Genomic DNA, 27468 nt, shown 5'->3' with positions numbered 1-27468 from the left:
TATGTGTAGCACTCTGACCATGTATGAATGAGGAAAAAACCTATTAATAGAATCCAGAAAATGTACTACTAGTTGAGGGTTTGAGTATTCTAAAGCCTATTTAAATACAACAATGCTTTTAAAATAAGATTTATTCAATATTTGGAGAAAAGCTTCAGTTTAATAAGACTCATATTTAACATTTGGCCATAAGACTGAAAGTTAATGAGTCAACAGAATGTCTCTTGATGAGAAAAGACGTCTTTTTTTGTATGAAAGATCTGAAATTTAAAAAAAAAGAGCTCCATTATTAACAAATAGTCAATAATAACACAAACTATTTCAACTCACATTAGTAACTCAGAGAAATAGATCTTAAAAAAGCATTCAGCACGGAAATAAAGTGAAACATTTCATACACATTCAAATTTCCCTTTATCTTTAAAAGACTTGGCATTAAGATATCTTTCTCCAAGTCACAATTTCTTCTTAAAGCTCACCAATCTGTAGTGACCTTCATCTTCTGAAATTCTATAACATCTGTACAGCTCAAATAGGAATCATCTAAAAACAGCTCACGGTACAGGTTATATTTTTTATGGATTCTATCTCCCCCAAATAGAGTATAAGCTCTTGGAGGGCAGACACTATCTTTTTCAATTTTTGTGATTTTTGCTTGTGACACACTAGTAATATATTTCAGTCTGCATCCAGTTTAAGTCAGTCTTTCCTTCCTCCCAATCCTGCTTTTCTCCTGTAACTCTTTCCTTATATTGTTCCCTAATCTAGAGGTAAATAGTGTTTCATATTCTAAAGCATTATTCCTATATTTCAACAAAAGTAAATCCACCTCCAAATTTAGCTTTATAGGGTTAATTTTTTAAATTATTGTATTTTCTGAAGACATCATCATAATCCATACAACATCAATTGTACACCCACAGTTTACAGGAAAAATTATAAAACATAGGTCCATCAGTTCTAAATGCAGAACATTTATTTGTTAGCTACTATCTCAGATTAAACATTATGTTATACAACTTACCATTTTCAGTAAAGCCCTTTGCTTATACAAAAGCAGACAAGTTATTACCAAAACAAATAATGAGACAAAAGCAAATGGTATCAAGAAAAATACTAAGGTCTCCTTCCATATGTCACCTAGGATTAAAAATCACACAAAAGGGGGAAGGATTAGATGTTTACAATTATTTTTGAAACTAAATTAGTTTATAAATAAACCAGTAACTGATGAAGAACTGAGTTAAACTTGGCAACTTCTGCCATATTTGCTAGTGCATAGATACCACAGCTATGTTTGAGGATAGCATTCCTTTCATTTGTGCACTTTGTATATAGAACAATTACTTTACTAAATGTAACATCTCTTCATTTCATTTAGAAAAACACTCCCCAAAGCTCAATTCTTATTTTCTGATATGATTTTATTTAAAATTTTACCTTGTGAAATTTCATAACAAAATGATAAAATATAGCTAAGTGATTAGAGAAACAGGTCTTGTGTATCTCTTAACTCTTACTAAGTCAAAGGTTTATATTATATCACCTAATGCTTTAGTGAGCAAGAGCTGGTGACAGGGTGCAGAATACATGACTGGAAAATATGCCATGTTGGCATGGGGATTATTTTGAGCTGAAGGCAATCAAGACTCAGCAGACTCAAGAAAAACATTTACCTCTCCCTTAACTACATAAAAGAATTTATAGATTAGGAGGCCTGGTCTGAGAGAGAGTTATTGCCAGAAACAACTTTTATTTGAATGACCTATCTGTATGGCAGGGCAAACATCTAATTACAGTAGGCTCCCCCTCCCCCACATCCTTATTCACGGTTTTGCTTTCTATGGTTTCAATTACGCGCGATCAACTGCAGTCCAGAAGCAGATGATCCTCCTTCTGATGTATCATCAGAAGATCAATAGTAGCCTAATGCTATGTCATAATGCCTACATTATTCATCTCACTTCATCTCATCATTTAGGCATTTTATCATCTCACATCATCACAAGGAGGAGAAGAGTGAGTATAAGGTATTTTGAAAGACCACGTTCATATAAGACCACATTCATATAGCTTTTATCACAGTATAACATATAACAATATAACTGTTCTATTTTATTAGTTATTTTATTAGTTATTGCTGTTAATCTCTTACTGTGCCTACTTATAAATTAAACTTTACCATAGATTATATAGGAAAAAACAGTTTATATAGGGTTCAGTACTTTCCATGGTTTTAGGCATCCACTGGGGGTCTTGGACTATATCCCCTGTGGATAAGAGGGGGGTCTATTGTATCAAACATCTCTCCTTATTGTCCTGTGAATTACCCTTCTCCCCCTTTGAAGTCCCAGGCCCCAATCCCATTCCTTAGCTCGTGATGGCATATAAGCCTCAACTGCCCTACTTGCCCTTGGGTCTCATATTTCCATGGGGCCCCTGTACCTATGAAATTAATTTTTTTATTGTTAATCTGTCTTATGTCATTTTAATTATTACAGCAGCCAAAGAACCTAGAAGGCTAGAAGGAACATTTTTCCTCCACAACAGTTAGCATATTCAGCAAGATAAATTTTAACTGGATGGCAAGAATTCTTACTATGTCAGTCTCCTGGATCTCTGCCTACAGAGTCTCATGAAAGCAAGAGTGGTGAGAGTCCTTTTCTTTTCTGAATTTAGATTAGCAGGAGAAAATATCTATGGAACAAGTTCTTTGGGTATAGTACGTCTGATAAAGATTTGGTATTAGTACTTTTGTTTTCTATTGATCATTTTCCTCTGTTTCCCTTTGTCACTTTCTACAACTTGAGAGCTTGGTTTTATGACCAGTGAGAATATTCTGCCAACCAAAGGGTACATGTACCAGTGTGCATTTGGCAGACAGCTGAACAGGCTGTGGATCTGAGCTGACTGGAGTTAGGCCTGGGTCCAACTTAAAAACCAGAACTTGGGCTAAACTAGGTCTAGAGTGAGGTTTCTTCATCTGACTCTGCCAGCTGTCAGGGGGATTTTGTCTTAAGGGATGCCAGTCCATAAGGGGCCTTTGTCATCTCAACCTTCGTTGTCTCATTGTGATAATAAATGTCTTTGTTTTCTTATGCTGGATCTTGTGGGGCTGCATCTTTTGCACTCTCCTTTGGGATACCTTTTGTGTCCATAGAGAGGCTTATTGGTTTGAGTCACTATTGAGATTAATAGATCTTACTTATCAATGGCCAGACAATGGATTTTTGAATTGGACTTCTACACTGAAATTTTTAGAGAGCACTCATCCTATTGACACCTGTGGAAAAACTAAATTAAAACTGGGACACAAAGGAATATAATGGCTAGCCTTAGGGACTCCCTTAACAAAATGAAGGAACAAAAATTAGAAAAAAAAACTAAAGTCTACATCCCATGTAAATTCTCCTTTTCAAAATCTGGCTCCATTTGCTTAGTTCAGCTTCCCTTTTCCTCTAACATTTACAGAGAACACCCTTGCCTGATCTCTAGGTCCAGGGTATATGGGTTACTTGTGTAAATGCTGAAAGCTAGGAAGTGATTTTAGTAGAAGCACCCAAGAAGGGTGGTGGGGCTCAATTTGCTATCCCTTATAATTCCTACTTTCCAGGGCTCTTTAATCAGGCTCTACCAGCTTCAGGTCTTCCCATACAATGTCCTTTTCAGGTATATCCTGGACCCCCTCTGCAAAGAATTCATGTCCCATGGACAGCAGCCAATCTTTTAAATTATAAAGCCCCTTTATCTTCACTTTCAGAAGATCGTACCAATTTAGAGAGGAGTTGGAAAGATTAGTGGCCATTCAACCCCCCACTCACAAGGACCTTACTAGATGCTAAGGGGTGTCCTTCCCACCCATAAGTATATTGCAGTTAAGAGACAAATCATATGGCTCCCTGAGAGAACTGCCCACCCCCCCAGAGGAAACAGATGACCAGAATTTCTCCTAGGCCCTCCTACAAACGATCAGCTGACGGCCAATGTTCAGGGGCTGATAGAAGCAACAGGAGATGCTTCCCTCCAACCCCGCAACAAAGGTGAATTGGTCCAAGTTTAAATTGTACACTCAGAAAGAAGGCCTTTGCTTAAAGTTTTATACAGACTTTACAAAGGCCCTATGCAAATTCTTCAACATCAACTCAAATGCCCTCATATCTATCCTTGAAGGAAGATTCCCGTATGGGCCTCTCCCAGAGTTGATGAGACCCTGAGGGATTTTCTGGTAAACTGCTACTTATTCCCTTAAACAGCCAAGGGAAACTAAAACTAAAATTAATTAAAAACCTTGCCAAATTCTGGAGCCTGCAAAGGGCATCTTGGGAAAACTGGTAGAAGCCAGCAAAGGGTGAGAATTCTTACCAGAGTCAGCTCTCACAAATCACTGTCCATAGTGCTCAATCAAGAGCAGAAAATAAAATTTCATACTGTCCCTTCCTTTCCAAATCCAGACCCATTAGTTATTGATCCTTTCTCTCCCAGAGATAGCTATATGCCTTCTTGCTTTTCTCATTTTGTGTCCTACAAACCAGGCTTGGATTCCTGCCTGCCTGGGACATGCAGGTGGTTGATTCTTCCCTTTGGCTATCTTTGGGAGTGACTCTGGATCTTGGGAAGATAATATCCTTTGCATCCTCTATGGGGCCCTTCTTACACCCAAGTGGGGTTGTTAAGTACTGCCAGAAATAACTGTTTGTCCTAGCTGAAAACTGACAAGATACTCTAAAGGATTTTTTAGTAGTTCTATGGTCAGAAGTTGGTCAGAAATTGAAAGCTGATATATGGAGCCTGAAAGAAATTATTTTAGGCCTCCTTCCCTAAACTAAAATGAAATTATGCACCCAGAAAGAAAAACCTTCCGAAGCCTTTGTAAAAGGATTTACTAAAACATTCTAAAGATCCCTGCTATAAAAAAGCAAATTGAAGGTAAGGTACTTGAATGGGTGGATCAATCTATGATATCATTTAGGCTACAATCCAATTCTTGGAGAAATTGAGAGTAACTGTCTTTATCTTACAAATCTTTACAGAACTAGAAATGTAGCTGTAGAGGTAGTTTAAAGTTCACTTATTATTTTTTATCACTCCCCAAACCTCCCCTCTTTATTTCTAAAGGCTTGTAAGTATTGTAAAAATTCTGGCCTTAGGACACCAAAGTCCTTGTTGGAGGAACGTGAATTCTTTCCCTGTGTCTTTGAGATGCAAATGTTAACTTTTATCTAGGTCATCTCTTTAAAGTACAAACTTCAGGGAGGTAATTCTTATCAGAAGAACACAAAAAGGAAAAGGTCATTTGAAACTTACAGGAATGCTTCTCACAAATACTAATTTGTATTATTGTACTTGATTCAATGGCAGTGATTTTTAAAATGGAAGCTATAAGTTCTCTGTTTATCTGTCTGTATATTTATAGGTGTTTATTTTTTTAAGATTTTATTTATTTATTTGGGGCACAGGCACACATGCAGGGGGAAGGGCAGAGGGAAAGGGACAAGCAGACTCCCTGCTGAGCTTGGAGCCCTACTGGAGCTCTATCCCAGGGCCCTGAGATCATGACCTGAGCAGAAGTCAGATGCTTAACCAACTGAGCCACCCAGGCACCCCTGTTTGTGTGTGTTTATATATATGTACTGTAAGGTATTTTTCTTCCTATGGATAGTACTGCCAAAATTAATTTGTAAAAGAATTCTATTTAAGTGACTTAAAGAAAATTAAGCATTTATATAAACTGAATTCTCAGAAATATAATAGAAACTAACCCAAATGAATTTCAGGTTTACATGATCTGCGAAAATATTGGGTATTAAAACTACTTTAAGTTTATTGGTTTCATTAAAACAGGCATGTCTTTAGAGTTACCAGGATTAAACATAATTCTTTTATTCTACCAAGGCTTATTAAAGGTCAAAAGAGATCATGTTTTATCTCTTACAAAATTTATCAGCATGAAAAAATAGATTGAGATGATGGCTGACTTTGTTTAATGTCTCATCAAGTTTTTGTGAGTAATCTAAACATAATTGTTGAAAACAAGTGAATTAGATATATGTTTATGAAATAAGAGTTTTTAGGTGAAATTTTTAGTTTCCCCAAATCTTTTTGGTAACCTAAAACCTTAAAGTTTTGCTAAGTTAATTAAGTTAAATGAGGGATAACTCTAAATATCCATAATATATAGTCATAAATAAAGATCATTTTAGGGGTGTCTGGGTGGCTCAGTTGTTAAGTGTCTGCCTTCAGCTCAGGTCATGATCCAGAGTCCCAGGACTGAGCCCTGCATCTAGCCCTGCATCTAGCCCCACATCTGGCTCCCCACTCAGTGGGGAGTCTGTTTCTCCCTCTGCCCCTCCCCCTGCTCATGCTCTCTCCTTCTCTCACTCTCTCTCAAATAAATAAAATCTTTAAAAAAAAAAAAAAAAGAGGGGCGCCTGGGTGGCTCAGTCGTTAAGCGTCTGCCTTTGGCTCAGGTCATGATCCCAGAGTCCTGGGATTGAGCCCCACGTCAGGCTCTCTGCTCAGCGGAAGGCCTGCTTCTCCCTCTCCCACTCCCCCTGCTTGTGTTCCCTCTCTCGCTGTGTCTCTCTCTGTCAAATAAATAAATAAAATATTTAAAATAAATAAATAAATAAAAGAAAAAATCATTTTTAAATAAGATAAAATACTAAAACATTGATTACTGAACATAGGTTTATCTACTTTTTTCTTCCTATTGCTAGAACAAAAAGACAATAGGCTCAAAACGGAGTCACTTGTGCTAAGCTCCACACCAGCAAACTAAGACTTAATATCTAACTTAATTACAGTTTCAGCATTCTGCCAGGGACATGACCTTTATCGAGTGTCTGGCATTACCTGATCAGTACTAGTGAGGTAATCTGCCTGGTAGGCTCCTGACCCCTTTCATCCCATAAAGGAAGGTGACCTTTCCTAAAATCCATGATTTTCCCCCTTCTGCTCATAAAAGCCTTCCATTTCATACAGCTCCTCAGAGCTCCTTTCTATTTGCTAAATGGGATGCTGCTTAATTTATAAATCTTACATAAAGCCAATTAGATCTTCAAATTTACACAGCTGAATTTTGTTTTTTAAACACTATTACAAAGAAACTAAGATATTTGGGTCTGTTGGTAAGCATGCCTTGTGTTATACTGAAAGACTATATTGTGAAGAAACATGTTTCTAGAAATTATGAAATGTATTCATAAATTTTCCAATCTAAGAATGTTTGCATAACATACAGTTCACAATTGCTTCTTAGTTTCACTATAAATTAAGATTTCTAAGGATTAAGAATTTTAATTAATATATGTAATTAAAGCTGCTAGAAATAATAAAGAAAACATCTCTGTATACAAGGAAAGTAGGATATGTATTTTTGGTAAGAGAAGTTATGAGGAATGGAGATGCATTTTTTTGTTGAGGGAAAAGAAAGTAATTTTATCCTAAAGCAAAACTGGTTGTTTCAGAAGGAGAAAGAAGAAAATAAAGGGCAAATAATATAGAAAACTGGGAAGAGAGAGAGAGAGAATCATACCTTGTGTGCTCGTTAGCTAAAATAGAATTAATTTATTACAGGGGTTATAAAATTAAGCTTTAAATTAAGTAATGCACTTACATAAAACTGGAACTTGATTTTCTTTTATCTGTTAAAAGGACAAATTTTCTTGGACTATTGGCCTGCTCTTGATAAGAGACTGTAAAAGGTTTTTTAACTTTTAAGTAGTCTGCCTAGAAAGTAAAGATTTTGTGTTTTATCAAAGTAATTTCCTGTGCTTCATGTCTGGTCTTTGACAGTTAAGAAAACTGAATCTCCTCAATATTGAAAGAGCAAAGTTTTGATAATAACTATGTAACCTTCTATACTTTCCTTTGAAATCTTTTATTGTCACTTTGGTCAAATAAATAATTAAATATTGTTTCATAATGATACGTGATCGTATTTCATCAAGTGTCCAAACCTTTTGATATTTTTGACAAACTTCTTAAAATCAAATTCGAAATGAAGTCCTTCTGACTCAGAACTTGGGAATTTTCTAGAGAGTCCCTGGAACATCCCAAAAGATATGTTCTCTCTTCTTATAAAAAGTGAGATGTTAAACTAATTAGGCTTATTTGCTATGTTACATTACATGGGAAGCATTGTCAAATAAGTGAGGCTTAAACTTCCTAGATTTTATTTGTGTGGATATATGTTAGTATTATAAGTGTTCCAGAATTATGTGAAATTCCTAGAAATGTGGCATGTTTGGTATAATGATTGTCAGTCATAATTCCAGTTATTATCTTAAAATGTTATATGTTACATAAATAACCAAATTTCCTTGTCAATTCCATTGTAAAGAACTTTCATCAGATCTTTAACCCAATAAGCATTTTTAAAAACTTTTTTCATTTACAGAGTTACTGTTTTACTCATATACTTTTGCAAAAGTATTCCTTCAAAAGTACTTCATCTTCAAGGAGATTCAAGGAAAGCACTTTTGACAAGCACAGGTTTCTGATAACTTTAAGATCATAAAACTGAACTAGGTAAGAATTTCCAGAACTAATGATAAAACTGGATTAAAGCCGAACAAGAATTACATGGGACTCAATGAACTGATGAGGATAATTATAATTTTTAAAACCTTTTGTTTGAAACTTTGCTGTTTTTTTAATGGCTTCTTTTTCCAGATTTAAAGAAACTTTTTTCTCTTGAGCTACCTACATCTTAGAGCAACTTGGTAAAGTGTATCTTTGTGAACAAAGATGAAACAACTTTTCTCCCTACCTGATCCCTCCAGAACTTGGAGTGAGTATTCTTATTTCATGGCAATCTTTGTGTAAGTTGAATGAGAAGCTGTTGCCTTGTTAAGAGGACACAATTGAAAACATTGGTTATATTACTAAAGCTTTGACTACAAGTCATATTTGAGAGAGATCTACATAGACTCAGATATCACCAGACAGTTTTAAGGAACTAAAGTGGTCTTTCTGGCAATCAAAGCCCTTTGGAAAAAAAAATCAGCCTGGTGCCTTATTTACAGGGTTCCTGGCAGCATTACCAGGTAAGTAAGGAAGGTCACTTCCTGGCAGGTTTGGGAACCTCAGAAAATTTGAGGAACCTCAAGAAGAGAGGAATTCATCCAAATCTATAGTTAGTGCAAGCAAAGTCTAATGATGAAAATTCAGCTTGGCTTCATAGCCTCCAGAGGCTTTTAAAAATCCAATCTGAGATTCCTTATGAAAAGTTCCAGCAAAGCAGATTTAGAGGAGCCTATATGATCAATCATTATTCTTGTTGCACTTATGTAAATAATCAGACCAAGTGTATTGAAACTAGACTTTGCAAACACATTTGTCTTACTGTGGTTCTCGATAAAAATGGAGTTGACTATAGGGAGGAAACTTATGTTTTATTTTATTTTCTTAATGTCTTTTTTAAATTTTTTTAAAGATTTTATTTATTTATTTGAGAGAGAGAGAGCACAGCAGGGGGAGCGGCAGGCAGAGGGAGAGGGAGAAGCAGGCTCACCTAGCAGGGAGCCCAATGCAGGGCTCGATCCCAGGACCCCAGAATCACGACCCAAGCTGAAGACACTGAGCCACCCAGGCACCCCAAAACCTATGTTTTAGTAATACACCTTTGTGGATATCAAATTCTAGTACTGTTAATTATCTTTGAGGTTTTGTTTTCTACCTATAAAATGGACTATATCTTGAACTCTTCTACTTTCCTTCCATATATGGCTACAACCCTCCAAACTGACATTTCCAATGTTCTCTCATCCTTCTGATTTGGAATCAATGAGAAGAAAAAATCCCTTTTCCTGAAGCCATGCAAGCTAAAGCTAAACAACTCGATATAAACCTCAAAGAAATCACCATTTTTTGTTTCCAAAGAAGTGCCTCTTCTTAAATAACCTGATTGCTTGCATTATAGACCTAACTTTTGGAGCCCACCTGCATCACCAACTCCTGAAATGAGACACAACTGTTTAACTAAACTGTTTCTGGGCTGCGAAACTTGAAGTTTCAAAGGCAAGACTGTAGAGGAGCAGAATACATGAACCAAAATGTGTCACTTTGGCATGTGGATTATTTTGAGCTGAAGACAATCAAGACCCAGCAGTCTTTAGAAAAACACTTACCTCTCTCTTAACCATCTAAAGAATTTAGATAGTGGGCTTGCCTCAGAGAGCGAACTATTATCAAAGATAACTTTTATCTGAATTACCTATCTGCATGGTAGGGCAAACATCTAATTACCAACCATCTGCTCTTCTTATTGTCCTGTGAGTCCTATTCCCCTTTGAAGCTCTAGGCCCCTATCCCATTCCTTAGCTCATGATGGTATATAATAAGCCCTGACTGCTCTACTTACCCTTGAGTCTCATATTTTTATGGGATCCTATACAAACAAAATTAAATTTGTTTTTCTCCTGTTAGTCTGTCTTATGTCAAGTTAACTATTAGACCAGCCAAAGAACATAGGAGGGTAGAAGTAAAATTTTTCCTCCCCTACACTGGTCTTCATAAAAGTCCCTGTGTGAATAATGGAGCTAGTCTTTAAAGGTCATGTTTTTAAAGTTGTCTCATATTTTAGAGACTAAATGAGATGAGGTTGTTTTTCTTTTCTTTTTAGGATAATGTTTTAATGGTTCCTCTGCATAGCAAGAAATGAGCAATCACTAGACAAACTGAAAAAGTACAAAACTTATCCTTCCAAAACCAGTATCTTCTACTTATTTTGAAGTACTACAGAGCATCTTGAATCCTAGGCCCATACCTACACTGAAACCTACCCTCAACCCCACCATTTTCTTTGTCCTGTTCCCTTACGGTCTTATTTTCTACTAAAAAATTACCAAATTCATATGTTCAGCTCAGTTAAGATCTGCAAGATATAATCCAGAAAAATGACTAATAATCTAAGCTTTTTGGCATACAAAATTAACAGTGGGAAGCAGGCTTCTTTGAGGTTCCAGTTGCTTTCCCTACATACAGAGTCAATCCTAAAGAAGATGTATTTTCATTTCCAAAAGAAAGTATTGTCCTATACTTCTATTACTTGAAACATTCAGGGCGCCTGGGTGGCTCAGTTGGTTAAGCGACTGCCTTCGGCTCAGGTCATGATCCTGGAGTCCCGGGATCGAGTCCCACATCGGGCTCCCTGCTCAGCAGGGAGTCTGCTTCTCTCTCTGACCATCCCCCCTCTCATGCTCTCTCTCTATCTCATTCTCTCTCTCAAATAAATAAATAAAATCTTTAAAAAAAAAAAAAAAGAAACATTCAATAAGAAATCTCCTCCCCCCCCCAAAAAAGAAGAAGAAGATATGTAGGAAGGGAAAAAGGAAAGGGGGGAAATCGGAGGGGGAGATGAACCACAAGAGATTGTGGACTCTGAGAAACAAACTGAGGGTTCTAGAGGGGAGGGGGATGGGGGATGGGTTAGCCTGGTGATGGGTATTAAAGAGGGCACATATTGAATGGAGCACTGGGCGTTAGATGCAAACAATGAATCATGGAACACTACATCAAAAACTAATGATGTAATGTATGGTGATTAACATAACATATAAAATAAAATAAAATAAAATAAAATAAAATAAAATAAAAAAAGAAATCTAAAGAGTTAAGACCACATGTGTCTCAGGAAATTCTTTGTTCCTAATCTCAAAGTTATTAAGATTCTACCAAAAGATACCCATCAGGGCAAAAGAAATCTCAAACAACAATATCACAGTTAAGATTGTATGTAATATATATAAAGGATGTATTATTTTGAGAATGTGGCTAAAAACTCACCATATCCACTTTAAACTCTGCATAGATTAATGATAAGATATAATTCAGGATACGATTTTCTCAATGTCAGTTCCATAGAATCTCCAGATTTCTTATAGCAGTGACAAAAATGAATAACAGAACCAGTAAGTGTTCTTTCTGATTCCATACATCTCTTGGTTAATTGAGTTCTCCCTTTCTACCTGTGTTTTCTTCATAGCCCTTAGTGATTATATGATACAGTTGGCTTCTTTGTTTATTGCTTATCTCTATTCAATATGAGAATAAACTATCAATTCTGTGAGGAGAGGGATTTTTTTTTTTACTGTTGTATCTCTGATGCCTGAAAAAATCTGACACATATTAGGTGCTTTTTAAATATCTGATGAATGAAAGAGAACAATATCAATATAATAGTGAGATAATAGGGGTGCTTAGGTGGCTCAGTCGTTAAGCGTCTGCCTTCGGCTCAGGTCATGATCCCAGGGTCCTGGGATCCAGCCCCGCATCAGGCTCCCTACTCAGCGGGAAGCCTGCTTCTCCCTCTCCCACCCCCCTGCTTGTGTTCCCTCTATCGCTGTGTCTCTGTCAAATAAATAAATAAAATCTTAAAAAAAAAAATTGTGAGATAAGTCAAACAGGGATTCTATTATAATGGAACAATAGGAAAAGAGATGAATGATTGATAGATGCCAGTATCTGTCTGTATCTACATCTATATATGTATTTACATATCTATATACCTGAAAAAGTAATGCTGAGTTAATTTCCTTCACTTTTGAACAATTATTAGTAATTTCTGTTGATAAAACTAGTGTACTGTAAAGCACAATAATATTTTGCCTCACTCTCGAGGCTTTTTAGTTTATATTGTTATTTAATTTAAATGTCTTTTTTATCATAAGTCACTTTAAATCAGAATTGGAAGTAAATCAAATTGCTTTTACTAATGATGATATATTAATTAGAAAAAATACTCATTAGGTACAATACTAGACACTCAAAAACAAGTGTAAGCTGACCTATCCTTGCTTTAAGATTTCTGTTCTCTTGAAAATTGAGAGCCTAGAAAAATACTGATTAAAATAGGGCTTCCTAAGAAAAGAACTAGCATATTCTCTTTACCAACAGCCAGAAAAACAAGAATGTTGATGACAGAACTATAACAAGATTCTTACGGAAACTAGTTTACTCCTAGTTAAAACTGAATATTAGATTTTCCGTAAGTTTATGTTTAAGGTGCTTGCTAATTTATCTTCTTTATAGACTATATGCAAGAGCGTTTTGATTTCCATAATTACAAAATTCACTGAAAGAAAATAAATCTGCTAGCAAATAGCTATTTAGTTACTGCTCTTATCTCATACCTTTCCAGCACTGTTCATCACTCCACTCACTCCAGATTCCATCATCTGAGCAATACATATTCACTTTACTTCTTACCAAAAAGCATAATTTTTGGCTTTCATTTGATGTTCTTGTGATTTGTATCTCATTTCCAACTGTGGTAGTCTGAAAGCCAAGTAAAAAATAAGATGCTATTATTTGATCTAATTGCAGCTAGATAGATCCCATTTGATTTGTCACTTTTGTAGTGGATTTTGTTACATAAAATATAAATATCAAATGACTAGAAAGCTATATACCAAATCTTAACAATGATTATCTCTCTGTATGGTGGGGTTTTTTTTTTTTCATTTTTTCCTTCCCTTCCTTACCTATATTATAAAATTTTTCTATATTGATAATGGATCACCTGTAGCAAAGGCATGTGTGACAGAGCAAAATGCCTAGATAGCTTTCGTGTTTATGATACCCAGTATTTGGATTAGTGTCAAATTTCTCAGATTACATAAACTGGAAAATGCTACATATACTGAGTTAGCAAAAGGAGCCATCATGTGAATGTTATTTCTATGGAAACTACAGAGTTCATACACATAAAGTCTTTTTTTTCTCCTTATTTTGGTTAACTCATATAAAAGCTGTGTAGCAGTGCTCAGGGCTTAGCATGAAACTTCTTCAGAGATGAGAATACACAAGGCTGGATGATCTCAAAGGGAAAAAAAAATCACTGAAGAAATTGCTTCAGTTTTGCATTTCAAAGAACTGAACAGTATCTCTCATCTAAAATAACAGCTTCTCTTTTGTTGTAACTTTTCTTGGGAACCAGCATAATGTAATGGACTGGGAATAGCTGAGTAATTTGTAAATCATTTCACTTCCTTGCAACATGTAAATCAATTCAACTCCCAGTTTTCTCATCGGTATATGAAATTAATAGATTAGAACTAATGGCTCACCTACGTGTCTCCACCACTTTCTAAGTTGGAAACCAATGAATAAAATTAACATATAACAATGTAGGGCTAGGGGCGCCTGGGTGGCTCAGATGGTTAAGCGTCTGCCTTCGGCTTAGGTCATGATCCCAGGGTCCTGGGATCGAGCCCCGCATTGGGCTCCCTGCTCCTCAGGAAGCCTGCTTCTCCCTCCTCTACTCCCCCTGCTTGTGTTCCCTCTCTCGCTGTGTCTCTCTCTGTCATATTAAAAAAAAAAAAAAAAAAAAAAAAAACAATGTAGGGCTAAAGGCATCATCACATTGTTGTTGCTGGGGGGTAATGAGTCTTGCAATCAGTCTACTTCCTCCGTCAGCCCCTCTTCTGCACTACAAGAAATTCAGGTAGCCCTGTCAGTCTAATTCTGACCTGATGCTTGTTCCTCAAGAAGTGGTTTTTACATTTGTGTTGTTTTCCTTTCTTTTCTTTTCACCTGACGCCTCATCATAACCCATCACATACTTGTACTTGGCAACTTTAATTCATTGGCACAATATTAGAAACAAATGACTACATTATCTCTAAATTCCTAATGTAGCTTTAAAATTGGTATGACTGGTTATGCTTTCAGACCACAAGCAAGCATCTTTCTTTTGTCCCCTACATTATATTGTTTTCTGGAAATTATACAAAGATACATGTCATACTCTATTCCTCATATGGATAGCAACTGATTCTGATTCTCATGTTTGCTTATTTTATTCAAAAGGCTATGTTAAAAAAAAATAAAAGGCTATGTTTATGATTTTCCCAAATAAATGCAATGTTCATACCACCCAGGTAGTATCATCTTCTGTGAATTCAATTTCATAAATGAAACACTTTGCTGGAATGGGTCCTTTAGGCATGCTCCATTTCAGGTTAATTTCCTCTGAATTCTTCACAGTAAGACTAAGGTAGTCTGGTGGCAAAGGTTTAACTGAAAAGCAAAAGGAAGCCATTTCAACATGGAGGTCATTAAGTTTAGCAGTAGCTCTTTTTTTTTTTTTAAAGATTTTATTTATTTATTTGACAGAGAGACAGCGAGAGAGGGAACACAAGCAGGGCGAGTGGGAAAGGGAGAAGCAGGCTTCCTGCTGAGCAGGGAGCCCAATGCGGGCCCAATTCCAGGACCCTGGGATCATGACCTGAGCCGAAGGCAGATGCTTAACGACTGAGCCACCCAGGCGCCCTTAGCAGTAGCTCTTATCAAAAGCTAGGGACACCTAGTAAGAGAAGCCTCTAGGACAAATCAATCGGATGGGTTAAGACTAATCTCTATAATGTGAATTAAAATCAAAGTTGCTTGCCAACCAAGATTGGTTTATTGAGAAACTTGGTTATTTTGGAAACTAAATTTTGATAAGTCACATATTGACAAATATTTAAGCCCAAAAGAAAGGTTAGAAGAGCCAAATCATTACAGTCATTTTTCCATTTGGTAGCATTAGGAACAACTGCCACAACCATTACTACTACTATTTTTATCAATAGCTAACTCTCATTTATACCTTATGATATGTCAGGCACTGAACCAGGGATGTCACATCATAAACTCACTCATGGGGGTGTCTAGATGGCTCATTTGGTTAGGTGTCAGCCTTCAGCTCAGATCATGATCCCAGGGTACTGGGATCGAGCCCCTCACTGGGCTCCTTGTTCAGCAAGGGAGTCTGTTTCCCTTTCCTCCCTCCCCCCACCACCCTGCTCATGCTCTCTTGCTCGCTCTCTCTCTAATAAATAAAATCTTAAAAAAAAAAAAAAAAAACTCACTCATGTCACAATAAACCTATGAAGTGTCCTCTATTATCCTCATTTTACTGATAAGGAAATTGAAACAGACATTAAAAGTATCTGGCCCAAAGTCATACAGCTAGAAAGTGGTCAATCTAAGATTCAGATCCAGGTATGGCTGACTCTAAAATCTGTTATTATTGTAACTCTTAAAACTAAGAACTCAGAGTCAGAATATCCAACCATTTGCCTATTGAGATGTGGGAATAAGGGATTCTATAATTACTCCATCATTAACACTAGACAAAAATACTTTACAGCAGACCAACTCTTTGAAGCTGGGGAATAAATTGTAAATTCTAAATAAAAATCTAAAAAAAAATTATTCTTCATTCAATTCCTTATTCCTGTACTTTTATATTTTATATTTAATAAGAGCTTCTTCATATGCTCTCTTGGCCCTCATTTTCCTGGCTTTGTATTTCCGTAAGTTTCTCTATATCTTTGTCTCCATCTCTTCTCTTCCATGTGGTTGTAAATGGCCTAAACTAGAAACATTTCAAAGTTGTTTAACTCACCTATATTTTGAAGCTGAAAAATAAAATAGCTGGGTCTGATAGGATGGGATTCTGATGATCCATTAACACAGATGTAGAAATCTTTATAGTCTGATGACTCCAAATAGGGAAACCTGCATCCCATATTTTTTCCATTAACATTGATGTAATCAGTGCACTGTATTGCATGGTCCAAGCCCTCATACCTGTAAAAAGAGGTATTGTAAGAATTGTGCTTACCAATATCTTAAAGTATCATGGTATTCAGTTTTCAATTATCTTCAGATGCCAAGTGAATAAAAAAGTCATTTAATAACATGCAATATTTATTGAGCACCAGTATTTATTGATGTTGCTCAACATCCTATGCTATGTGCTAGAGATACAATAGTAAAGAAAGCAGACATAGTCCATAATTTCATGGAGATTACAATCTGGTGGGAGTCTTTACAAAATATCAAAGATAAGGCAAGGGTTCTTACTCATGTACTTAGGTTATGTTGCCTTGCCCACAGGATTTGTGAATCAAAGAGTAAGATTTCTATTAAGAAAACCTGGGGTTTATATAGATAATGCTGGGTGATACTGCCTTTTTTATATTGTACTGGAGAACTTAGAAGAAAGCACATCTAATAAGCAGACTTACAAAATACTGTTATGTCTAATAAAATGAATGAAAGTCCTCTGAAGATATAATACACATCAAGAGATAAGCCTCAGAAAAGCCAACAGAGGGGTCAAAAAGAAAAAGAGCTGTCTGGCAAGTAAATATCTAATTTCCCATTCTCCTAGACAAGAAATGTTGCCATATCATTGAAAGTTAACCTCTTTCCAGTAATAAAGCTAGTGGGAATTAGGGTGGATTTCCCTACTGATTTTCAAAGCACAAATGCCTGGTTTGTTTTCCTAAATTATACTTTGCAATGCAAAATGTGACATCTGTAAAAGCAGCCAAAATCCCTTTTGAAATTAGGCCAATCTAGCAGCTGATCAGGTGCTGATACAAATAGCCAGACTTTCTTGAATTCACTTTATGCCAAGTATTTAGTTTGTTTCTGTTGTTGTTTGTTTTTTACCCCAAGTTGTTATTTATTTGCATGAGGGGGGTAATAAAAGAACTTTATGATAGTGAAAATATACTTTATTTTTTAACACAATAGCTGCCAGCAGCTAGAGACAGGGAAGAAAATACAAGCATTCTATAATAAGTTTAATTTCCCTTTTCAAGTAGCGAAGTATTTATTTTGGGCAGAGTTTGCAAAGTTATAGTCTCTTGGTTAGTTTCCCTGATTATGTTTGGGAGACTTGAGTTCTAGGCTTAACTTTACCCCAGATTTACTATGTGCCAATGTGAAGCCTCATGGCACCCTTATCTTCCAGTTTCTAAGATGTCAGTATTTATCCCTCACTACTAAGATGAGGAAAAAGATATGTTAAATATGAACTACAATGTATAAAAGGGCAGAGACTTTGTCTTATTCATACTTTTGGCCTTTTTATCTAGAACAGTGCCTGGCATTTAATAATTGCTTAATATTTGTTGAATTAAGGAACAAATAAATTAGACTGTAGACATTGACCCAGCCAATTCCAGATGAAGAAACTGAGACCCCAGAAAGGAAAACTGCTTGCCCAAGACCACCAAACTCAATGATGCCAGAGTAGGCATTAGAACCCAGTTCTCAGTATTCCCAATAGCTTATGCCTTATCACTTATATCTTATGATTTGTCTAAAGAAAAAAGCCATGATAATTTGGGCTTGAAACACAAAGAGTAACACTTTGTCCTCCTTGCTTTTTTATGTTATTTAATAAATGAATAAATTCTGTTACATATTTATCAATGTACCAATACTCTCATTTGTTTCATTCATTTAAGGAATATTTTGTGATGATCTACTGTGCGATGTAGGCATCGCACAGCATAGATAGTGAAGAGAAATGTAAGAAACAGTTCATGCCCACCAATCTCTTAAAAATTTAAGGGAGCAGACAAAGCACACATATATGACAAAAATTTAAATGCCATCCAGACTAGGAATTAAGAGCCAAAATAAGCAATAGTTCAGAGAAAAACTGAACAGAAGCCGATGTGATCAGTAAAGAGTTAATGAAACTGAATACCAAATGGGCCTTGAAAGATGGGTAAGAGTTAGTGAGAAGGCCAAAGGCATTCCAGATAGTAATTCACACAAAGACATAAAAGATCATAACATGGGTGAGAAAAAAAATGTAGAGATGGGTCTAAATGGAGTGGAACACTCACTGGTGACAGTAGAAGGTAATATTGGAAAAGCAGTGATACAGTGAGGCAGAAATTTGAATGTCAGACTCGATTTTTATCCTGGAGGCAATGAATAGCCACTGGAAGTTTTTGATATATGAAAATAGCAATATAGGAAGATAAATCTGGCTACAGTGTGCAGAATGAACAGGAAGGGAAGAGACTAGAAGCAGACCATCATTTGGGAAACTATGGCAGTCATCCAGGTGTGGAATGAGGTGAGCCTCCAGTAGTGTTCTTATAGTAGAGATGAGAAGTAAAGAACAGATGTGCAACCTTGGAAAGGAGTGTCAGAATGCAGTGATCAATGTTATCATGAAACAATGAAGGAATGAAGGAGATAGAAGATTCAGATGGCTCTAAGTTTAAAAGCCTCAGTGATTGTTAAAAATGATAGGGAAGTCAGGAAAAGGATCCAGTGTTAATAGGTACCTGTTTTTTTTAAAAGGAGAGATTATAAAATATGCCAAAACTTTTTAGGGTATAATCCTATATATCTAAAGGATACAAAATTTAATCCAGTACAGGAACAGTGTTGTATTCCTTATATCACCCATAGAGTGACTTCCAGTAGCTACAGCCTAAACCTACTTCCTTCCATCGAAAAACCCCAAATAATTGTAAGCAACCTTCATCATAAATACATCTCTGAAAAATAATAAATTTAATTTAGTAAAAATACAGTTACTCATACTATAATTTTTATAGATATTTTCTTAATGTGGAATTCTTATTATAAAAATACTTACCAGTAAAACAATTGGTAATTGGTATCAAAATGGACACCCATGCCAGATTTCCAAGAGCAGAGTAAATATTGCCAGTTGTAATATACACAGTCCATATCCTGAATTTTAGTTTCCAGATTTCCTAAGGAATGAATGAACTGTGAATGCTTGAAAGGCATGGTGATGAATCATTTGCGAAATCACTATGCAATTTTAATTCATTTCTTTTGATCTCTCCATTTCATTTAGCAATCAATATAATCAGGAATATTCCAAAAGGAAATTGTTAGAAATCACTTTACTGTAATGGGGCATGTAAAAGTCAAAAAACTTTGAGGGCTCATTTAGTGGTACTAGTGTAAGCATATGCAAAGGTACTAAATTAATAATTCTAGGACGCTCTGAGCAGTTGAGCAAATATTCACATACATATTTACTAATATGGCCTCAAAACTGGGGACTATATTAACCTAATAAGATGCAGGTTTTGCCAAATTTGTTTGCTGATTTAAAGGATTCAAAAAGGCCAGTCACCCACTCCTAAGAAGAATTCTATTTGTTGCCACACTTTCACTTATACATACAATCTGCTAAACACAGGTTAAGGGCTTTATGCCCTATATGGATTGTTCTGACAGCATTAAATATGAAAAGAGAATTTTATTTTAACCTCGTGGTGATGTCCAATAAGTAGTTTCTGACCATGAACTTCGAACTTCTGATCCATTGGTGCATTGCGCTGGCAGAAGCGTGTGTATCTTTGCTTCAATAGCTTTGTTAAGATCAAACCCGTCTTTGTAATGTAGATTCTTGGTAATGATGGTCTGTTTGATAAGGAGATAAGACAAAGCCAAACTTATAAACAGTAACAGCATCATGAGCCACATTATTAGGGCTAAGAAGTCCCTGGAGTGTTCCCAATATCTAAGAAATTCCTAATGATTATCTGATACAGTGTCCTAGATATATTCCTGGCAGGCTCCTTTCTGCATACTATATCATCTGATGAGATCATCTGAATCTGAACTTATTATTCAAAATAACCCCAGGGGTGCCTGGCTGGCCTAGTCGGTAGAGCATGCGACTCTTGATCTTGGGGTTGTGAGTTCGAGCCCCATGTTGGGTATAGAGCCTACTTAAAAACAAAGAAACAACGATGACAACAACAACAACAAACAAAACAAAAGAAAACCAAAAATAACCCCAAAAAACTTTGGAAAAGAGAAGAGTCTCTATGGCAAGAACTTGAGCTATAATGAACTTGAAATCAAGAGATAATTTTCAGATACCATATGCATATTACATGACAAATGATCTAATCACATTTCAAATATCACTTGAACTCTTCAGGAATCATATACAGTAAAATCTTGGAGGTAACTGGAGAAAGCCAGACAAATTGTGAGCTCCGAGAGGACTACACTCATGTCATTTATCCTTGTATTCCCAATATCTAGCCAAGTGCCTAGCCCAAAATGTTGCTCAATAAATGTTGTATTTGAATTGTCTCTTGAAACTATCTAAACTGAATGAGGAAGGTTAACAGTATGCCTCATACAACAGAAATCTTTGAATGAACACGCTTGACTATGTCGTTAATAAGTCAATAAACTTTCATTGAACACTTACTATAATATATGCAAAGAACTATGCTGTGTTCTGTGGGATAAGTACAAAGAAAAATAAGGCTTAATTCCTACAAAGAAAAAGCTTATGGTCCAATAGCATATATAAGACCCTTATACAGGTATGTAAGTAACTGTAAAATACAGTAAAATGTGTAAGTATTCTTCAAGTCCATATTCCATGGATCAATTTTTTTTTCCTGTACTTCTAATGGTAGTCTTAATACTGGGTGGGGTAAAAATAGATGTGGCAGGATACACAGGAGATAGCAGCAGGCATGGCAGCTTGTTATTTCTTAATAATAGCTATTGAGGGGGCGCCTGGGTGGCTCAGTCGGTTAAGCATCTGCCTTTGGCTCAGGTCATGATCTCAGGGTCCTGGAATGGAGCCCTGTATGGGCTCTCTGCTCAGCAGGAAACCTGCTTCTCCCTCTCCCTCTGCCGCCGCTCTGCCTGCTTGTGTTCTCTCTATCAAATAAATCTTTAAAAAAAAATAGCTATTGAGATACAGGAATCAGAGTGGACACTGACATCGAAAATTACAAGAAAGGTCCTAATAATCACACCGATATTTCAAGTGCATGCTTTACTTACCTTCCAGTGCTTGCTATCAATGTTTCGGTATTTTAACTCATATTCTATTGTGCATTCCTTAAAATTATCCAGAAACAGTGGAGGTTGCCATTGCAAAGAGAGATAACCTAAATATCCAGGGTCCACTATCTCAAAATCCTGAGGAGGATTAACTGAAATAAAATCAATAAAATATTTTTACTTTTTTCCTATATCTTATGACAAAACTTGCTAAACCTAGATTACTTCCATATGTCCATCAGGTGGTGAATGGATAAACTGTAGTACATCTATACATTGGAATATTATTCAGCCATAAGAAAGAATGAAGTACTGATCCATGCTACAACATGCAAGAGCCCTGAAAACATTAAGCTAATTTGAAAGAAGCCAATCACAAAAGATCACATAAGACCAATTTATATGAAATATTCAGAATAGGCAAATCCATAGAGACAAAAGTCAATTAGTGGTTGCCAGAGGCTGGAGGAAAGGAAGAATAACACATGACTGCTGTATAAATATTCGATTTCTTTGGGGGAGGGGATATAAATATTCTGGAATTGAGTAGTTGGGGCTGTTACACAAGTATATTGTGAAGATACTATAGACCACTGAACAGTACACTTTATAAGGCTGTGTTTTATGTTATGGAAATCATATCAATAAAGCTGTTAAAAAGTCTAGAATACTGCTATATGCAAATATGACTTTGCCTACCTAGGTACTAAGTTTTCATAGAAACAGGCAATTCAACATGGAATTATCTCTGTGGTTATAAAGACCAGAATTTGGCCTAGGATGGGAACACTTTATTACATAAACCACTCTAATAGCCAAGAACCAATCAGTATTAATTCAGTGTTTACTATATGCATGTAATTTACAAAAGGGATAGAAAGTGTAAAATATGACTACTATGGCTAAACACCTTAAGGATTAGAACAAGCCGATCTTGTCATTCCATTCTGGTTAACTGAATCTGCCAACTAAAGTTCAGAGCTATCCCAGGGCCAACCAGGGCCACTCTTTGGAAGGACATAAGAAAAAGTATCAGGCAGCTGAGCAAAGTGACATCAGGAAAAAGCCCACTTTATTTGTGGGGAGGGAGCAGTGCACAGCAGTGGCTCCCCCAACTGGTGGTTTTAAAAAGCAAACAAACAAATAATTCTATAAATTTTCCTACTAGCAAATCTAATACTACTATAGTACTGCCCTCATGTTGCCTTTCTGCTAATAATTTTCCTTTCATTTCTGCCCATTTGCTCATTTTAATGCCTAACTTCATAATACTTACTGAGGTGAAGAAAAGAATCTACCAAAAGAAATTGTGGCACAAATTATGATCTGACATGGGACCCCCACCAGGTACCAATAAAGGTCTCTTTTGAGAATGAAATGACAGTCCTATTGTTTCAACTCTTAGGGTTACAAATCTTTGTGAAATGCATTGTTCTGATTACCTTCTGCAATAAGAAAAATTCATTAGACATGATTTAATAATTCTGTATTTTTAAATTTTACTTTAAATCTCTGTATATTTTTCCTTATTTATCTAATTGTCTCAAAGCTCAAGGACCACAAATAAGGAAAGTTTCCAGTTAGCTGAGTACCAGGCAATGAGGTTTCAGATAATTAACCTATTTCTTAGAAGACTATACAAAAAGGTATGGAAAGTGTCTTTTAGTTTGGCTTTTATCCTGCAAAATGTTATCATTAGTTACCTTATGTGTGAAGCTGACTAGTAAGAATACATCTTTTGTGTATGGACTTCCTGAAATATTTCCAGTAACAATCTATCTACTTGTTATGAACTTTCCCAGGGTAGGTTGAAAAGACAGTTAATATCCCAAATTTTAAAACTATTCCATTGTTGGTTTACCTTGTATCTCAGCATTTGAAGGCATAGAGCCAAATGCTGTGCAAATAATCAGGGTGTAGAGGTGTCTGACATCCAAATGAATGAAAGCCATTTCTCCAAGATTCAATACTTTGAAATATCCACTCTAAGAAGGAAAAATACAACATTTTAACTTTATCTTACTTCAAATAACCAAGACTAAAGTGATTAAAAACACATTTGGAAACTCTGTGTGCTTTCTACCAGGAATTGGGAAAACTGTGCCCCTTTGAACCATGGAAACAGAAAAAACCAGGTTTGGAACCAATAACCTGGAAAGGGCGGATTCTAGGCTCATTTTTCTATAAGAGTAAAAAAAAAGGCAAAACAAACATACAAACATACAACTGCCTGTATCCCTTCATACCCGCCCCCCCCCCCCCCCTCCCCCCCCCCCCCCCCCCCCCCGCCCACACAGAGACTTTTTCATACATCACATGCCTAGGATAACTTCAAATAGCCTTCAGCCTGAAGACTGAGTCAGACCCACCAGTGTCCTTATTGGTTCACAGTGGGAGTTATGGTATCATTAATCTCTATAGCAACCCTCTCCCCTAGCAGCAAAGTCAAAACATTGATACATATACTCTTTTCTGAGATTAAAAAGTATTTGAAAGTTATCTGATTACTTAGCACAGAACCTACACCAAAGCCTCATATACCTCAGAAATTTTTTTGCTCCATAAATATTAAACCACCGTTCTCTACTCTTTATCTGTTCCACTCTTTCCTGTTTGCTGTATCAGTAAATAGCATTCTCACCTTCCCAGTTGCCCAAACCAGAAACCTGGGAGTTTTCTTCAACTTCTCCCTCTCCCATACAACCTCTCCATTATCACGACCCCTTCCAAGATGAGGAATTTATCATCAGGATTTCATTATCCAGTCTTTACTGCCTCCAAGCCATCCTCCATACCACATACAGCAAGAATGACCTCTCTAAAGGGCAAATCTTACTTTTCACCTGTTTCTTAAAACAACACTTCACTGTCATAGAATACAACTTAATAGTCTTTACATTCTTGAAGAATATTGATTGTATGATCAAAATTTAAAGGATTCATGTCTCCACATACCTACTTAATCAACAACCACTCTTCTTTCAAAGAAAAATCACTACTCCCAGTTCTATACTTCTCTTTGAGTCTATATTCCTGGAACCAACAATTTCACAGGAAGTTAAGGAGTAAAGGTCATTATTCCAATATTCAGTGATTACCTTTCTTTTCTCCTATATAAATTCATTAAGCAGGGGAGACCCTCTCTCCCTGCACCACCCTTTTCAACCTACCTGGTCCATCTGTAATGTTCTAACATTGGTAGGTTTTAATTATTACATCATAGAATCTTGAGATCAAACTGTTAAAGCCAGCATGTATTTTGGAGACCATGTTAGCCCAGCCTCATTTATATACTGGGAAGTAAAACTCAGACTTGCCCAAGATTACACAGCAAGTTAGTAACAGAGCTGGAAGTAGGACAGAAATATGATTCTTAACCCAGTGTACTTCCACCCTATTATGCTGGATCCCACACATTTGAGGATTATGAAAGCTCTTCCTCTGGGACTCCAGCATTTAAGTCTTCCTTCAATTAGCTAGCCAGGTTGAATCCACACCATGCTATTTTTTTCTATGTCTCATAAAATCGTAAGAGAATAGCGTTTCTCTTACTGAGGTCCAATAAATCTCTCTCCTCAATTCCTCTCTGCCCACATGCAAACTCATTGCTGTCCTCTAAAGCATCTGTAAGTAGTAGGTAGGTCTGTCAACAGATTTTCCACAGACCTGCTCTCTTAGATTGAGATGAACACACTGGTTACTTTGGATCTAAGACAGCAAATAGATCTGACAAAGAGAAATCCTTTCTTATTACTAATAAGGATGAAGCCAATCAGAACTCCCTTAAACTGCTCCCAGAGAGATCTTAAAGTTCTCTCTCCCCTATCAATCTGTCCTTATATATTTTCATAGCCCTGTGTCGCATGTGCAGCACAAATGGTGAGAGTTAAAAATCCCTTGCTTCTACTCCTTTTATAGGCTACTGAAATTTGATTCAGGCTATCAAATGGCGTATTTCCTAGATCAGCCCAAAACATTTAAGCAAAGGTAGGAAATGGAATAGTCACTTCCTGAGTCACTTTTCTATAAACCTATGAAAGGAGTTCCCTGAATTACAATACACTTAGGGTCCCACCTAGACCTTCTCATACAAATGAATGTGAAGACAACTCTTTCCTTGGCTTCTGGGTTACAAGATTGCCACTTGAGCAATGAGGTGCTTTACATACTATATGGTTACCAGGAAAGACAGGATTTTTCACAAGAGGGGAAGGGACCTGAAGACAAAGGGAAGATGGGGGATGAAAACACAGACATACAAAATTTAAAACAGTTTCTGATATACTCTCCACCCCCACCCCACAGTTAACAACCACTCATACTCTCCACCCCCAGTCCCCTAACAACCACAGTTAACAACAAACCTCATCTGGCCTTAACTCCTTATTTTTAAAAATGAGGAAATACCAAGAGACGTAGATGAATTGTCCAAACTCACACAACTTATTGGTTGTAAAGCTAGGACTGAAAACCAGCTCTCATGAGCCCTTTCCGTTGACTAAACAATAAATTTTCTTGTTATAAGGAGTCTGTCCTGAACCTATTTTACCAGAAGCCTCCCCTGAACCTTGGTCAACCTACTCTCACCACCCAAACCATCAACCCAGCACACAGTTTTACCATCATGACATTTTTGGCAGAGTAATAATTCAATAAGCTTTCACTGAGCACGTTTTGTTTGTTGTTGTTGTTTTTTGTTTGTGTGTTTTGTTTTGTTTGCCAGACACTATTCCAGGTAAATCTTGTCCAAGATACAAGGTGCAAGTGACAAGTCATAATATCCGTAATAGTAGCAACCCTCCTCCTATTTATTCAGCATTCACAGCATTCCAGGCACTGCCCCATGCTAAACACTCTACATACATTATATCATATAATACTCATAGTCAACCTTGGATGGATATACTATTTTCATTCCCATTTTAAAGACCAGAAGCTGAAACACAGAGAAATTAAACAACTTCCTGTAAGTCATGCAGACTATAAATGGTGAAGCTTGGATTTGAATCCAGATAGTCTAGTACCAGAGCCCTTGATGACAACCACTAGGCTAGGCATTTTCCACTGCTAAGATCAATGTCGAGGGCAGCTTCCTGTTTCTACCCACTCAGTTTCACACACTATTGCTTAAACAGTTTCCCACTGAGAATCTCCTTTGGAATGGCAAGCCTAAACTATTTCCTGTTTTCAGCCTCACTTCCCCACCTCTTCAAAGCCATGCTACACAATCCCCTTGTTCTAGGAGTTGGACAGGGATAAACCTTGCATGACTGGAGAAACTCCAGGTACTTACCAATAATATAGTTTCCCAAGAAATTAATTATCATAGGCAATTATCACAGGTCCTCCTTTTTTTCTCTTCTTCACTTTGGAGATATTAATTAGAATCTCTAATACTTCCCTTCCTGTCTGATGATCAAGCACACTGGAAAAAAAAAAAAAAAGAAGAAGATAGGTGTTCCTGAAATAGCCAGCAGGCCAGGATACAGATTATACAAATCACAAGACAGGGGAGGTTATGGGTTGGGCTAAAAGCATCTAAAGCAAATTAAGAATTACAGCAAGGTATGTAAAAGCTGACAGGACTAATTAATCTTTGGATAAACAAATACATATACAGCTGAGGAACTTGTTATAACAAAAGGCACAGTGGTGTAAGTATCAACTTGGATTTCAGGTCTGCCTCAACCACTAATTTTCCTGGAAGTAAATTATAATTCAATTTCCATCTATAAAATGGAGATAATGACACCAGCCTGACAGATTTGTGCTGAAGATTAAATGAGACAATGTATGTGAAAGTACTGTAAGAGTTAACTTGCTCTGTATGCTTAGGAGTTTGCTTCTGAGTACCTTGCTACTAAT

General features: G+C 36.5%; 1 protein-coding gene across 1 annotated transcript; it reads right to left on the bottom strand.

The window, feature by feature from the left end:
* Positions 1-116: 116 nt before the first annotated feature.
* Positions 117-27028, bottom strand: IL13RA2 (interleukin 13 receptor subunit alpha 2). The gene is made up of 10 exons (XM_021686441.1): positions 26897-27028; positions 23465-23588; positions 21604-21755; positions 20055-20208; positions 19406-19526; positions 16394-16578; positions 14876-15021; positions 13134-13278; positions 1025-1140; positions 117-260 (listed from the first exon to the last, which is right to left on the bottom strand). Exons 2-10 carry the CDS (start codon positions 23553-23555, stop codon positions 210-212), a joined length of 1161 nt encoding a protein of 386 aa, XP_021542116.1. The 5' UTR covers positions 23556-23588; positions 26897-27028; the 3' UTR covers positions 117-209.
* Between the last annotated feature and the right edge of the window lie 440 nt (positions 27029-27468).

Source organism: Neomonachus schauinslandi, chromosome X, assembly GCF_002201575.2.
Source record: "Neomonachus schauinslandi chromosome X, ASM220157v2, whole genome shotgun sequence".
Classification (NCBI taxonomy): domain Eukaryota; kingdom Metazoa; phylum Chordata; class Mammalia; order Carnivora; family Phocidae; genus Neomonachus; species Neomonachus schauinslandi.
The sequence above is the reverse complement of the archived record's forward strand: the minus strand, read 5'-3'. Positions and strand labels throughout refer to the sequence as shown.